Here is a 15,536-nt window from a genome sequence, read left to right on the forward strand (position 1 = left end):
CTGAAACTGGAATAACAATAGTACCTACATCATGGGTTAAATAAATGCTCTAAAAAGTCTTGGCACATGGGAAACACTCAATAAACCTCAGCTATTATTACTGATGTCACATGACAAAGCTTCCTCATGGCATCAATAAAGAACACTTTGTCCACTTTGTGTGTGTGTGTGTGTGCGCATATGCAAGGCCTTAGAGTGTCAAATCTCTTGGATATGAAGAAGAAACAATTTTGATCCTAACGCTTAACCACTTAAATTTGGGTTTCACAGTGAAACCCAACTGAAGCCATCTTGTTCTATCCTTATAGAACCTTATATGCTTTCCGATGCATTTTACATTCATTCATTCCTTTGACTGACCATACCGAGAAGGAAGTCTGATACCAATTTTATTCATCAAATTTAATAGAAAAGGGACACTGAGCTCCAGAGTTGTGCTTTGCTTAGTGGCTCTTCTGCCACCACACGGCACAGGGGCGCACATGCCTGAGTTCATACCCTTCTGGTCAGTGTTTATCAACTGTCCAAAGTAACAGGTTCTAGGATCCCTTCGGAGTGACTGAAGCCATTCTATTCTCACGTTAGCTGAAGTCCACACGTGGGTATTCAGCGTTCCCTAATTTTCAGTAAACGCCCTTCGTCTGGTACAGGATCCCTCCGCAACACGAGGTCACCTTTAGCTATTGCGTCTCTGTAGGCTCCTCCTGGCCATGATGGCTCCCCAGGGCTTTTGTTGTTTTTGCGTTGACTGCAGGGTTTAGAGGCGTACTGGGTGGGCAGTAAGTAGGATGCACCTCCACTGGGGTTTGTGTGAGGGGACTGGGGTTACGGGCTGGAGGGTGGCGTACTTGCAGAGGTGAAGTTTCTTTTTCATTAGATCAGGGGAACAAGTTACTCATGTGATCTACCACTGAGCACGTATTAGCCCCGAGGTGTTACTGCCCAGGTACGGCCACACGCCCTTTTTTACCAAGCTTGTTGGTAGAAGTCCCTGGGCTTAGACCACCCTGAAGGAGTTGGGGTCTTCTGCCTGAGGCACTGGCCTGTCCTCACCCATCTAGTTATTTAACAACCATTCTATCAGCATGGACTTGTGGCTATGCATTATATAGTTTGGGCTACAATCCAATACGACTTTACTTTATTGTTCAAATTGTTTGAACATCCACAATTAAATTGAACTCACAAGGATGCAAGCCTCACATTTACAAAGTTCTGGTGCCTGGAGACTTTAGCCATCAGCTCCTCTCTGACACACCAATCATTGTCATTTTCTTTGTGGGGGGTGGAGGGGACACACAATGCTCCTGGCACATCTTGGGGGTAGTTCCTGTTTGAATCCTAGAATGAGGCAGCATTCCAAGGAGCCCCGTTTCTTCTTCTGAGAAACTGCGATGGAGGCCCTGAGGGTACTCCTGTTCTAGGTACTTCCTGGCTGCCCACCTGCTAACCAAGAAGTCTCCCTCTGGCTGCAGCCATGGGAAGGAGCCCAGCTCTACAGCACAGCCACCCTGCAAACAAACAACAAACAAACTAAAAAACAAACGTAAGTCTAAGCAGAGAAAAAAGCCACGCAGGGGATTTTCACTGTCAGCGAGGTGGGACAAGCCAGGGCACTGCACTACTGGTAGCCAGCCCCCCGCGGCGGCAACAGAACCGCAAGAGCCTCAGAACAGCAAGGTCATCTGGCGGGGGTCGTCAGGGAGAATGCTGATGGTGTCTTCAGCTTTGCCACACAGCATACACAACATGGTGTACTCCTAGAACAAGACAAAGTACACAGTCACCTCAAGGAACGGGCAGGGAGTCGGGGAGTCATTCTCTCTCTAGACTTTAGTTTCTTCAACACCCGTCCACAAAATGTCTGAACACGTGTTTTCTGTATCCCTTTGTTTCTTAACATTGAATATGTGCTCTTACGTACTAGTTTCTAGAAGCAAGAAGGTCATCTTGGGGACTAATGCTGTGTTGTAGCAGGCAAAGTCACTGTCTGCTGTACCAGCACCTGCTACGGGCGCTGCTTCCAGTCCTGGCCGCTCCATTTCTGATCCAGCTCCCTACTCATGTGCATAGGAAAGCAGTGAAATGAAAGATGGTCCAACTTTTGGGGTCCCTGCACCAACTAGGGAGGTTCAGAAGAAGCTACAGGACCAGCCCAGCTCCAGCTGTTATGGCCATTTGGGAATGAAGTACTGAGTGGAAGATGTGTCTCTATTTTTCTCTCTATGAATCTGCCTTTCCAATAAACCTTAGTAAAGAAAGAGGGAAGTAAGGAAGGAAGAAAAGAAAAAATAAAAGAAGGAAGGAAGAAGAATGAAATAAAAAGAATGCCACCTTGCAAATGAACAGGTATTTCTTGGACTTGGGAAGTGCACCTACTTAGCTCAGTCCCGCCATTACAGTAACGAAGCACTTCGAGTGTGGGTCCCTAAGGACACATTCCTATTCTTAGGGCTGCCCCTGCCAGGCTACTTATCAGTAACATGCAACAAAAATGACTTAGAGAGAACAAAAGAAGGAGAGAATTTCCATGCCAGAGTTACTTTAAAAATGTCCATTCATTTTCATCTGCCTGGAAGCCAGATAACACAGCCATCTTGTATTTGCTGGTTTATTTCCCAAATTCCTCAACAGCTGAGCGTGGGTCAAGCAAAAGCCAGGAGCCCAGAACTCTGCCTAGACCTGCCACGTGGGTGCCAGGGAGCACAAGGCCTTGGGCCCTCTGCAGCTGCCTCCCAGCATGCATCAACAGGAAGCTGGACGGGAAGCAGAGCAGCTAGGACTTCACTCTGAAACAGATGCTGAGGTCCCAAGCTGCAGTTTAACCTGCAGTGCCGCAATACACGGGCCTGGAAGCTATCCGCATGTTCCAGGGAAATACACAACTGTGGGAAATTCCCCGGTGTGGTGTGTCTGGAATCAAATCTGTGTGAGAAGCTTTGTGTGTCCTGGACTTAACAGGTGTTCAGACTAGTGTTTTAGGCAAAAATCCTGTTCACCTTCTTACTTTAAGAAGACAAGCACCTATGGGAAAGACACTGATATTTCCACACGAGATGCTGGGATGGCCGGCTGCCGGATCCTCAGCAGTCGAAGCGGTTGCTGGTTGCAGCAGTGACGAGAGGGGGCTGCAGAAGGAAACACCGAGCACAGCAGAGACACGCAGGTGCAGGCATCCGCCGGTCTGCCTCCTCATGCACGGCGGTGCCAGCAAGACTGCTTCCCCAAAACCAAGTACACAGCGGAAACGTGTGGAGGTTAGGGCTCAAATTCCAGCCTTGCGAATTAAAAAGTAAAACATCTCTTCTCTTCAAGGTCTTTCACTGCTCCAATCCTCCAGCTATCCTCACGAGAATGACAATCTTTTATTGCAAATGAAGGAGAAAGAGGCAAAAAGGGAAAATATGTGAAACTAGACAAATATCTGAGTTTCCAGCCACGGCAGCCATTGCCAAGTTTATACTTGGTGCTGTTTGTTGTGCAAGCAGCCAGGTGTGCTGGTGGGACGTGGAAGTCGGCAAGGACGGGTCAGCACGCTAAGCCTAACTGGAGGGAAACAACCCTCTCCTGCACGACAATCCCTGAGTCTGGAAGGCGGATGACACTGGTCCTCTTTCACTTACAGGTGGCCTGGAGTCCGGCTCACTGCAAGCCCACTGTTTGGAATGCAGAAGGAATTTTCTGCAGAGGTGTGTATGTGACATGGAACACTTCTGAGGGAAGGCCACAAGGCTTTACATTTATGTTACCCAGCCACTACAGGGTCCAACCGTATGTAGCAGTGCTTCTACGGGAAAATGTCTAATACCGTAGCTTGTGATGCCAGGAGCACGGTGCCCTGGGCTGTCACTGACTCGGCATGGGGAAGGCTTTCACCAGAGCGGCCAGGCAGCGAGCCAGCCAGTCCTGAGCTTGCGCAACAGCTCTATGGGGACAGGACGTATGGGCGGAGCTTTGGAAGGGAGGGGAAGGGAATGGGGTCAACCCTGTCTTACATCAGCTGTTGGACTTGGGGTCTGCCTGCCTGTCCTCTTCCTCTATTTGGTTCCGTTTTTGACCCTACTCCCTCCCTCCCTGGCCCACAGAGGAACAGGAAACAGGTCATACATCCTTCTTGTTTCTGGAGGTAAACACACAGTCCACGTAAAGGCTTTTTGTGAGAGGCATTTTAACAAGTGAGAGTTCTTGCAATCATTTAAATGTATTTCACATTGAAATTCTGCACTGCTGTCTGTCTCTCCTTCCCTATATACACATATATTTTTTAAAAATTATTTTTAAGATTTATTCTGGTTTTACTTGGAAAAACAGATTTACAGAGAGAAGGAAAGAAAAAGATTTTCCATTTATTGGTTGGTTCACTCCCCAAATGGTTACAGTGACCGGAGCTGAACCAATCTAAATCCAAGTGCCAGGAGCTTCTTTCAGATATCCCACATGGATGCAGGATCCCAAGGCTTTGGGCCATCCTCCACTGATTTCCCAGATCACAAACAGGGAGCTGCATGGGAAGTGGAACAGCCGGGACTTGAACTGGCTGCCATATGGGTTGCTGGTGCTATAGGTGGAAGACTAGCCAATTGAGCCTTTTCTAGCCCCTCCCCTCTTGTCTTACCATCAGAAAATCTTACTTTGTTTCACAGTGGTATTATTATGGTTTTAAGATAGATTTCTTGGGCCCAGTGCAATGGCTCAGTTGGCTAATCCTTCCCCTGCAAGAGCCAGGATACCATACAGATGCTTATTTGTGTCCCAGATGCTCCACTTCCCTTCCAGCCCCCTGCTTGTGGCCTAGCAAAGCAGGAGAAAACAGTCCAAAGCCTTGGGACCCTGCACCTACGTGAGAGACCCGGAAGAAGCTCGTGGCCCCTGGCTTTGGGTCAGCTCAGCTCCAGCTGTTGTGGTCATTCGGGAACAGAGCCAGTGGATGGAAGATTTTTTGCCTTTCCAATAAAAATAAATAAATTTTTTTTAAGACATAGAGACTTATATTGAACTTTTTATTTGAAAGATAAATATATAAAAAAAGAGAGCTCTCCGATCAGCTGGTTTACTCGCCAAATGCTCACAATGGCTGGGCCAGAGCAGTGCAGTTACAAGGCCAGCACTCCGGCCAGCTCTGCCACGTGCAGGGCCTGAACCAAGCCCTTGGGCCCTCACTAGCCAGGAAGCTGTACTGGAAGCAGTTGGCCTTGAACCCAACGTGCTTAAAAATAAGACGTGGGTATTTCAAATGGCATCTTCACTGCTGTGCCAAGTGCCCAGTTCATAATCCTCCTCATGTAGGAAACCAGTCACAGAGGTAACGAGAGATAACCCTGCATGGAGATGGAGGGTTAGAGAGGTATAAATGAAGTAAACTAGAACTGGGTAGTGAAAGTTAAGATGCCTCTGTCTAATGCTGAGTTATGTTTAAATTTACAATGTCTAAAATAAATAAAACAATGGTCATGAGGAGTGTCATCTTGAGAAGAGCAGGGAGAGAAGTGCAGAAGACAGACGCAGATGTCACCCACTGCTGCTTTCCTCCCCAAATGCCTGCAAAGCCAAAGCCAGCAGCCAGGAACTCAAGTGGGTCTCCCGCAGAAGTACTGAACCATCACTGCAGGCAGCTGGAGCGGGGAGGTGGGACTCGAACCCAGCCATCCCATGGGACACAGGCATCCTAAGCAGCACCTGAAGAGCTGTGCCAAATGCCGGCCTGCCTGTAAATTAATACAATTGTAGTAGTTAAACTACAGTTTGGGCCCACGTGGTAACCTAATGGCTAAAGTCTTTGCTTTGCATTCACCGGGATCCATATGGGTACTGGTTTATGTCCCTGCTGCTCCACTTTCCTTCCAGCCCCCTGCTTGTGGCCTGGGAAAGCCGTTGAGGACAGTCCAAAGCCTTGGGACCCTGCACCCACATGGGAGACTCGGAAGAAGCTCCTGGCTCTTGGCTTCAGATCAGCTCGACTCTGGCCATTGCGGCAGCTTGGGGAGTGAACCAGTGGATGGAAGATCTTTGTCTCTCCTCCTCTCTATAAATCTGACTTTCCAATAAATAAAAAAATCTAAAAACAGCAACAACAAAACTAGTATGGGGGCTGTTGTAGTAATTTAAGCTTCAGTGAGGTTGTAGAGCTGGAAACAAAAACAAAGAGACACACAGGGAGGAAACAGGGCCGGTGGGGGCAGGGTCAGACAAGCACATCTGGAAGGATACCAAGGGGTTTCAGCTGAGACTGAGTGTGCGCGTGCCTACTGCGAGAGGGGGTACAGAGAGGGTTCCAGACCAGAGACCAAACTTCCAAGGAATTAGAGCAAAACAGGAAAGGAAATAAGAGAAAAAGCAAAGGAGTGGTTCAGGTAAGTTAAAAATCAAGAAGGTCAAGCACCAGGGACTTCACGAGAAGAACTGCTTCAAAGAGAGCGCTGGTTAACAAAGCCAGGTCCAGGAGAGACCGTGACAGATGAGGACCTACGCGAAGCCACCAAACTTGGTTAGATTATGGGAAACTTGAGACAGCAGTGCTAGTAATGCGGAAATGAAAGCCAGTTTATAGGTGGTTAAGAGGAGTACAGGGAAATAAGTAGGAAAGACAGAGCCCTATTCAATTAACGGAGCAAAAGGAAGGAGTGAGATAATTACAAGGTAAGTCAAAAAAGAAGCTGCGTGAAATGAAAGCGCTTTAACTTACTTCTAACAAATAACTAACTCCATGTAATGTGGAAAAAAAAAAAAAGAGAGAAGAAATTCCATGGAGAGAAAGGAGATGCTAGAAAGATGATGTGCACTTGCTGAAGCAGGCGCAGCAGTAGCAGCACGGGTGAGGGGATGAGGCCCCCCCGCAGGAGTGGGCATGTAGTCCAGTGGCTGGGATGTTCAGGTCTCACATCGGAGTCCCGGTTTGTGCCCTGACTCCTGCTCCAGCTCCTGCCTCTAGCTTCCTGCTAGTGCAAGCTCGGGAGGGAGCAGGATGGCTGGAGAAGGTAGGCTCTAATCACTTACATGGGAAACCTGCGCCTTGCTGCCAGCTGTGCCTGACCTAGCCCGAGCTACTGGGTCATCTGAGGAATGAACCAGTTAACGGGAGTGCTTGCTTGGTTGGTCTCTATCTGCCTCTTAGATATAAAACAATCTCTGACCATACTAAGAAAGAAGGAAGTATCTACAGCTGACAGCACTAACCATAGTATGTGTAAGGATGTAAGAGAAAAGGAAGCCAGGCTAGTGGAGGCAGGAGCTCGGATGTCACCACAGGGGAGCTATGGAGAGACAGCAAAGTGACCTGAAGGCATCACTTTAAGAACCAGGCTCTGGTAGGGCCCAGTGCGGTAGCCTAGTGGCTAAAATCCTTGCCTTGCACACACTGGGATCCCATATGGGTGTTGGTTCTACTCCTGGCGGCTCTGCTTCCCATTTAGCTCCCTACTTGTGACTTGGGAAAGCACTCAAGACAGCCCTAAGCCTTGGGACCCTGTACCTGTGTGGGAGACCTGGAAGAGGCTCCTGGCTCCAGATCGGCGCAGCTCCAGCCGATGTGGCCACTTGGGGGGTGAATAAACACACGGAAGATTTTCCTCTCTGTCTCTCTTCCTCTCTGTATATCTGACTTTCCAATAAAAATAAAATAAATCTTTTTTTTTTTTTTTTTTTATTAAAAGGCTCAGGTGTCTGAATACAAAACATGGGTTTGCACGCGGTCTAGGCTTTGCGGCCACAAGCCATCTTCCTTTACCTTTTCATTCCTATGTGGGGCAGCTTGCAGTTACAAGGGCAAGCTGCTCAACACCGCACACAGCTCAGGTTACCACATAAACAGGCGACTTTGGAAAACAGTTGGAAGCAATCCTTGCCTTAAAGCGATAAAGCCTTTTTTTAGGCCCATGGTTTGCTCATTTCCTTACCTAGCCACTATTCCTCCATTAAGTTCTTAATCTTACCTGATGTCACACATATCATATACATAATTTCTTTTTCTTTTCTTTTTAAAGATTTACTTGAAAGGCAGGGTTAGAGAAGAGAGACAGAGTGAGAAAGGGGTCCCCGACTTACTTCCCAAATGGCTGCAAAGGCCAGGACTGGGCCAGGCCGAAACAAAAACTACTTGTAAAAAAATAATTTTCAAAAAGTTTTTTTTTTTTACTTTAAAAAAAAAAGATGTCAGAATATTTAAAATATTTTATCTATGTTTATGTAACCATGAGGCATACACAGAGAGAGAGAGCTCCCATCACCTGGTTTGTACCCCAAAGGCTCATAATGGCCCAAAGCCAGAAGCTGCAATCCAAGCCCGGTCTCCCCAGGGATGGCAGGAGCCCAATCACGTGAGCCCACACTGCCAGGGTACGCAGGCAGGCAGAGCCAGCCGCCGAGCACTGAGCACAGGAACCCCAACGTGGACGGGACCTGCCCATGCAGAAACACATAAATGCATCTTTTATATATGTGTGTGTACACACACACACACACACACACACACACACACATACTTTTTGAGGCATGATTTTTTGGGTGCTCCTAAGGAGACACAAATAGGATCAAGACACAGCTTGGGTTAATTACCACAAACCAGGCCAGATTCTGACACATAATTAAGTACCTTCCTCCATGCTGAAATGAAATAAGAAATGATAGGGTAATACTATTTTATGCTCCTGTTACACAGGACTATAATTTTACTTTTCTAATTAAACTATTCTCGAAATTTGAATGACTTAAATGTAATTCCCTTGCCTGCTAAAAGCTCTAACCTTGTATTTCTGTCCATCCTAGGGTGAATCTGTAGTTCTCACAGGATCAGCCACTCCGTCTAAAAACAGAAGCAGGGAGGCACGCAGGCGGGTTCCAGCTCGGCCCCGGCTCTGCTATACTGTCCAGTTCCACTGTGACTCTTATGGCTGCGAGTCTTTGGCAATTTACGGCCTATTAGAGCCTTCTACAAAACACTTCACATGCTTTCCCAACTGCTGAAGAACTAATTGTTGCAGCAAATTCCTTATTGTCTAGATTCAGAATGGTTCAGCTCTTTCTCCTCTAATCTTGACACAGTCATCTTAAAAATAATATTCAAGGGGTCGGTTGCAGCATGGTGAGTTCGTCTGCCGCCTGCAATGCCAGTGTCCCATGTGGGTGTCAGTTTTAGTCCTAGTTGCTCTACTTCGGACCCGCCTCCCTGCTAGGATTCCTGGGAAAAGCAGCAGAGGGTGCCTCAAGTGTTTGGGCCCCTAAAATCATGGGAGAGATTTCGGTGGAGTTCTGGGCTCCTGGCTCGGTCACTCGGGGTGAACCAGTGGGATGGAGAACTGATCTCTCCGTCCCTCCTCCCTCCCTCTTTAACTCTGCCTTTCAAGTAAAGAAATAAACCTCTTAAAAAAAAAAAAAGAATATTCACATGCTTTACCGCATTGAGACTACCGAGCTCTCTGTTCTAGACGCCAACGAGAGAAGCCAAAGATGACCCGCTGTCACAACGTCCATGGCCAGCACGTACGGCCCACACTGAAGCCGGCAAGTATGCCATCCCGGAACTGCATGGGGAACAAACTAACCCTCCAAGAAGCCACATGGTGCTGCTCTTTATAAACCAAACCAACACGCCTGAGACACCATTTGTAAGGCGCAGACTTCAACTTGGGACCCTTTAAAGTCAGATCTGCACGTATCTATGAGCACATCCAAAGTCTGTCTCTTACCTTACACAGGTAGAAGGAATGGAAGGCAGAGTTTAATACTTCCTAGTCATACGCTGCAGCTAAAAAGCCCATTTGACCTTAGCACAGTGACAGCTGGAGCGCGCGGCTGCAGGGACAGAGAGGAAGGTTTCCTAACAGTACCTTCCTCAGTACCATCCCAGAAGTCAGACTCTAGCCCTCCTCAGCACAGGCAGTAGCTTCAGCTTCCAATAACATATCCAGAAGTGGAACACAAAAGTCATGAAGCTCCAAGCAGATGAGGAAACAAACACAAATTATGCCAACCACCTGATGTGATCAAAATGTGCTGTATATATGTGTTAAAATATTGTGTGGCTAATAAAAAAAATGACACAAGATGGGGCTAGTGGCATAGCAAGTGAAGCAGCTGCTTGCAACACTGGCATCTGATCTGGATGTTGGTGCCTGTACTGCTCCACTTCCAAGCCAACTCCCTGCTTATGTGTCTGGAAAGAAAAATAGTGGAAGACAGCTCAAGTGTCTGGTCCTGCCACCCGTGGTGCCTGAAGCTCCTACTCTGGCCTGACCCATTGCAACCATTTGAGGAGTAACCAGTGGATAGAAGCTCTTTCCCTGTCCCTTCCTCTTGCGGTCCCTCTTTCAAATAGGTAAATAAATGTTTTTTTTGCTATTGTTTGATTTATCAGAACTATATCTAAATTTTCAAGGGTGTTCTTGTTGTTTTTCTCCTCCCAACAACATATCCATATGTGTATAATTACCTGAAATTCATCCATGATACTGAAGGTATACTCATGCCTGGCTATTACATGATGACAATTCTTACACAGATCTGTCAAAACAAAAAGAAATTATGGTGAGCAAATCTTAGAGAATGCCTTAAAATAACAAAATGTGTACTCTCTTCATGATATCACTTAAAAACCATCTTAATTTTGGGCCCAGCGCAGTGGCGCAAGTGGTTAAGGTCCTCGCCTTGCACGCCCGGGATCCCATATGGGCGCCGGTTCTAATCCCAGTTGGCCCCGCTTCCCATCCAGCTCCCTGCCTGTGGCCCGGGAAAGCAGTGGAGGACGGCCCAAAGCTTTGGGACCCTGCGCCCGTGTGGGAGACCTGGAAGAGGCTCCTGGCTTCGGATCAGCATAGTATCAGCCGTTGCACTCACTTGCGGAGTGAATCAGTAGACAGAAGATCTTTCTCTCTGTCTCTCCTCTCTGTATATCTGACTTTCCAATAAAAATAAATCTTTAAAAAAAAACCTACTAAGTGCTATATTACAATATCAAAATGGGCCTCAGACTGCAGCACAATTCACAACAGCTAAGCTATGGAATCTTATCCAGATATTCACCAATGGCTGATTGGATAAAAAATTGCTAGAAATATACTACAGACTACCACTCAGCCATAAAAAAAGAATGAAATTCTGTATTTTGCAACAAAATGAATGCAACTGGAGATTGTTATGCTTAGTGAAATAAGACAGTCCCCAAAAGATAGATTTGATTTCTCTGATCTGTGATAAATCAGTGCATAAAAAATGTAGCATATACGAGGGACATTGATATTTTGACATTCTGACCATTTTTACAGCATTGTCTACATTCTGGAGATACAGTTTTATTTGTTTTGGTCCTACTTGCTATTAATAGAATTCTTTACTTAATAGAAAGTTAAACCTGTGTTTGCGAAGTGAACTAAAAGTATGACATTGTAAAAACTAAAAAAAATGGAAATAGCTCTGACAAAAGAATTAAATACACATCTAGAATAAATTCTAAAAAAATGAAAACTAAAATGAAAAAAATAGGTCTTAGAATACTGCCAAAGCTGGTATTTGCTAACAGACTTGACCTTAAAAAACAAACAAAACTCTACTTACGATCATAGGTGACTATTTCTTCCCCATCTTCTTCTTTCAAGGATCTGTTTGTGATCAGCATAAAATCCCGCTTGCCGCACACCGTGCACCCTGTGAAGTTCAGCAAGAAAGATCCATTCTCCAGACAAATGTTACCCTGAAAATAACAAGTAGCAATTGAATTCTCTGACATTTTGAAATCCTTGCTGAAGATGATTAATAAGCCTACAATCTCTAATAGCTGGGGCAGCTGGCATTGTACATAACAGGTAAAAACCACCAGCCACCACCTGTAACACAAATATCCCATATGGGAAACTATGTCCCAGCTGCTCCATTTACGATCCAGCTTCTTGTTAATGGCCTGGAAAAAGCTGTAGGAGACGGCCCAAGTGTAGGGTCCTCTGCCACTCACAGGAGAGACCTGGCTTCTGCCTGGGCCAGTGTTGGGGAGTGAACAAGAAGATGGAGATCATTCCCTCTCAACAAGAGCTTCCTCTGGGTTTCCCATCTGGGTGCAGGGGCTCGAGGACCAGGCTATCCTCCACTGCTGTCCCAGGCCATAAGCAGGGAGCTGGATTGCAAGTGGAACAGCTGGGACACAAGTTGGTACTCTTATGGAATGTCGGCACCACAGGTAAAAGCTTAACTTACTACACGACGGCGAAAGGGACAGCCCCTGGCTTACAGTTTGATTTGAAAAGCATTTATTATAAGTTTGTGCAATTTCTACAAATATAAGAGTTCTAGTTCTGAGTAGTTCATAGATGAGTACAAAAACATCATAAAGTAATTTCCAACTAGATTCATGTTTGAGTTCAAGTTCTTAAATATTACAAGAGGGCCTGAGCTCTCATTACAAATTCAGCACTATGCTGCTAATCTCTGAAAAACGTTGACCACGGGACTCTAGGTAACTTTATTTAGCTAGAGATAAATAATTAAATATTACTTACTCATTCTACACTAAGAGCTTCCCAAGAGCGAATCCATTTCTCTCACTTTGCCAAATTTTCTGAATTAGTGGCCCATTTTTGCTGCTGCCACTGTCGTTTTAACCTTTCCCTTCATTGGCCCTGAGCAAAGTGGCTTCTATTCTTAAAGGGTCCCCGAGATTCCAGACGGCACCTGCAGAGCCAAGGGCAGCCAGCTCCACCCCTGAGCTACCCAGTGCTGTTTTGAACATCTGCTTCTAAGTCCTGCATTCTGATTCAAGCACTAATATCCTGACAGCCCTCCCCTAATGATTTCTAAATCTGCCTTCTGAAATTCCTAAGAAAAGCTTAATTTTCCCTCATGATGACCCTTATTTTAGAACGGAATAAAACTAGAGGGAAAGTGCTTCCAGAGGCGCTTCCCTGGTTTTCCAGTCACCTCAAACCTCAGCTCATCTTGCCTACACATTCTTGTATTTTCATTGCCAATGTATTCCCTGAGGTTCAGGTCTAACGATTGCTCTTTTATTCACAGGACAAATCCTTCTTATTTTGACAGCGTTAGCTGGCTGACTCATCTGTCTGAACTTGGTACCCAAACTCATCTTCGGTCTTCACTGGACTTCAGATGTTACATTCTCTACCTCAAATGATGCCATGATGGAGACAACCTGCCCACTTGCCACCCCGGTGTGGTTTCTTCTCCCCGTAGGCTTCTCACTTCTGAGACGACACATGCAGTCTTTTCTGTTGCCTGAGTTGTAAACCCTAAAGCCAGGCAGCACTTCCTTCCTTCTCCCAACACTAAACTGGTTGAGTCCTGCTAACTCCTTCCTGCAGCGAGGTCGGCATTACCCCACCCACACTACTCTTAAAAAAAATAATAAAGACTTATGTATTACTTTTCTTGGAAAGGCAAATTTAACAGAGAGGAGAGACAGAAAGATCTTCCATCCACTGGTTAACTCTCCAAGTGTCTGCAACAGCCAGAGCCAAGCCAATCTGTAGCCAGGAGCCAGCCAGGAGCTTCTTCTGGGAGCCTTCCCACCCAGCTCCCTGCTTACAGCCTGGGAAAGCAGTAAATGATGGCCCAAAGCCTTGCAACCTTGCACCCAACGGGGAGACCTGGAAGAAGCTCATTGCTTCATATTGGCTCAGCTCCAACCATTGCAGCCATTTGGGGAGTGAACTGGCAGATGGAAGACCTTTCTCTGTCTCTCCTTCTTTTTGTAGATCAGCCTTTCCAATACACTCCAGGACCCACTGCTCCGAGCAGCCAAAGTCAGGGGTTTTTAAGCTCTAATCCTCCAATCAGATTGAGTGCCACACAGTACAAAGTTTCAAGCAGGGAGTTCCTACAGTTAACTAAGCTACAGGAGGCAGGAGGGGCCAGGTGTGGAACGCCCAAGTAATTCCGCGCTGTCAGGTGTAAATGATGCGGAAGGAGCCTTTCAAATAAATCATTAAAACAAAGAAGCCAAAAAAAAATGTACCCTGGAAATCTTCACCTCATGTGACCCTTTGGGGTCACCTGTTAATCCCTTAGCAGTAACCCCATCCTGATTTAGGGTTAGTGCTTGCTGTTCTTTATGGCTTTTACCAGCACCAGGAATAGCCTTTGAAACAATGTATTGCACATGGCCTGTTTGTGAATTAGTTGTAAAGTTTGGTTCAGGTTGCCATCTTATTCTCATTCACTGCCACTGCAGTTGCTCAACTTCAACGTTATACATGGACGCTGCAGCTGGCGATCCTCCGTTGCAGCGGCCACCGCGGGGAGGATAGAATGGTCAGCAGCATTCCTGGCCTCTACCCATTACAGGTCAGCACTACTCTCCCCCTGTGACAATCAGAACTTTCCAGAGAGCACCAGATGTCCCATGGAAGGATTAAAAAAAAAATCGCTCCTGGTCGAGGACCAAGGTCCTCATTCACCCCCTTCATGAAGTCTTCACTCATGCCTCCTACCATGACAATGTCCTTCTGAACCCTCTGATACCATTCTCGGGGAGCACACACACACACACGGGAATGGCAGGGTCACTGTTTCTGACTTTCATGATACTCTTTTCTCTAAAGTGACAGCACTAGATGAAGGTATTATTCATGAAATATTGAGAAGGGGCAGAAAAAAAAGCAGTCAAATGCAAAGATTCTTGCTATTTCCTCCCAGCCACCTGCTGCGGGGCTGTGGTGGGGTAGGGGGGATGGGACGGCAGGGAGATGGTGCTCTAAGTGTTTACAGATGACTATCCACTTTTTAATTAACTGCATACTCCCCGCACGATAAACTCTCAGGTAGCAGTCTTCCTTTCTGGCCTGGCAATGCAGGCCCGTACATCTAGGATATAAGGTATGGATGAATATCTGGGGGGGGTTGGGATGTGGCTGTCAACAGCCACCAGGGCGGAGCCCACAAGGCACGCGCTGCCGCCGGCCACCCGCCGGGACCAATGTCCATCTACAGCTACCGGGTCACTGGGCCGTCAGGGCGCCAGGCCGGCCGCGGTCGGCCATCCGCCAAGGCCGCGGGCAGCTCCGGGCAGCCCTCGCTCACCCGATTGGGATACTCCTTCTCCACACAGTCCCCACACATCGCGACGCCGTCCACAGGGACCGTCCTCCAGCCAGCCCTTCCGGAAGGCAAGGTCTCGCGAGAGCTAAGGAGGCGTCCTTAGCCGCTCGCGCCTCCAGGATTCGACCCCGCGGTATTTGGTCGCGGAAGCCGAGTCGAAGTCTCCGCCCCTTGACAACTGTTGTTAGGGAGCGGAGGGCGAGGCCGCGATGGTGCGCGGACGGAAGTGGAAGGAGGGGAACTGATCCCGTTTCTCAAGGGCGCTTGCCGGTGTTTGACAGAAAGGCTACAGTGTTTCTTAGTGGCTTCCCTTAAGCATCATTGTAACACTGAAATTGTAACACTTTCTGTACCATTCCTTCGAGCAGTGAGAGTGATGAGGTCAGGCCTTGGCAGGTGGATAAGCAATTAAAAGCAAATAAACTTTTGGGAAGAGGCTCTTAGCTCTGTGGAGAATCTCTTTAAAAGAACACCTAAAATCTTGGTGAAAAATGACCATCCCA

General features: G+C 47.0%; 1 protein-coding gene across 3 annotated transcripts; it reads right to left on the minus strand.

Moving 5' to 3' along the window:
• Positions 1 to 1,119: 1,119 nt before the first annotated feature.
• On the minus strand, positions 1,120 to 15,136 carry CHURC1 (churchill domain containing 1). 3 transcript variants are annotated; one of them, XM_040975455.1, is made up of 4 exons: positions 15,016 to 15,134; positions 11,545 to 11,680; positions 10,424 to 10,497; positions 1,120 to 1,760 (listed from the first exon to the last, which is right to left on the minus strand). In XM_040975455.1, the coding sequence occupies exons 1-4, from the start codon at positions 15,052 to 15,054 to the stop codon at positions 1,668 to 1,670; spliced, it is 342 nt and encodes a 113-aa protein (XP_040831389.1). In that variant the 5' UTR covers positions 15,055 to 15,134; the 3' UTR covers positions 1,120 to 1,667. The 3 variants fall into 3 exon arrangements, with proteins under 3 accessions (XP_040831389.1, XP_040831388.1, XP_040831390.1); XM_040975454.1 differs by having other exon boundaries at positions 10,424 to 10,494; positions 15,016 to 15,133; XM_040975456.1 differs by lacking the exon at positions 10,424 to 10,497 and having other exon boundaries at positions 15,016 to 15,136.
• Between the last annotated feature and the right edge of the window lie 400 nt (positions 15,137 to 15,536).

The sequence above is a fragment of the Ochotona curzoniae genome, unplaced genomic scaffold, assembly GCF_017591425.1.
Source record: "Ochotona curzoniae isolate NIBS_2020 unplaced genomic scaffold, NIBS_Ocur_1.0 contig_2688, whole genome shotgun sequence".
Taxonomy (NCBI): Eukaryota; Metazoa; Chordata; class Mammalia; order Lagomorpha; family Ochotonidae; genus Ochotona; species Ochotona curzoniae.

What these genes read in the sequence shown, in the direction of transcription:
- CHURC1 (XM_040975455.1), bottom strand. Translation starts at nt 15,054, where the DNA reads ATGTGTGGGGACTGTGTGGAGAAGGAGTATCCCAATCGG. An exon ending in AGAAATAGTCACCTATGATC is followed by an intron (nt 10,498 to 11,544) that starts GTAAGTAGAGTT and finishes TTTTTGTTTTGA; the next exon opens with CAGATCTGTGTAAGAATTGT. An exon ending in GTATCATGGATGAATTTCAG is followed by an intron (nt 1,761 to 10,423) that starts GTAATTATACAC and finishes GTCTTGTTCTAG; the next exon opens with GAGTACACCATGTTGTGTAT.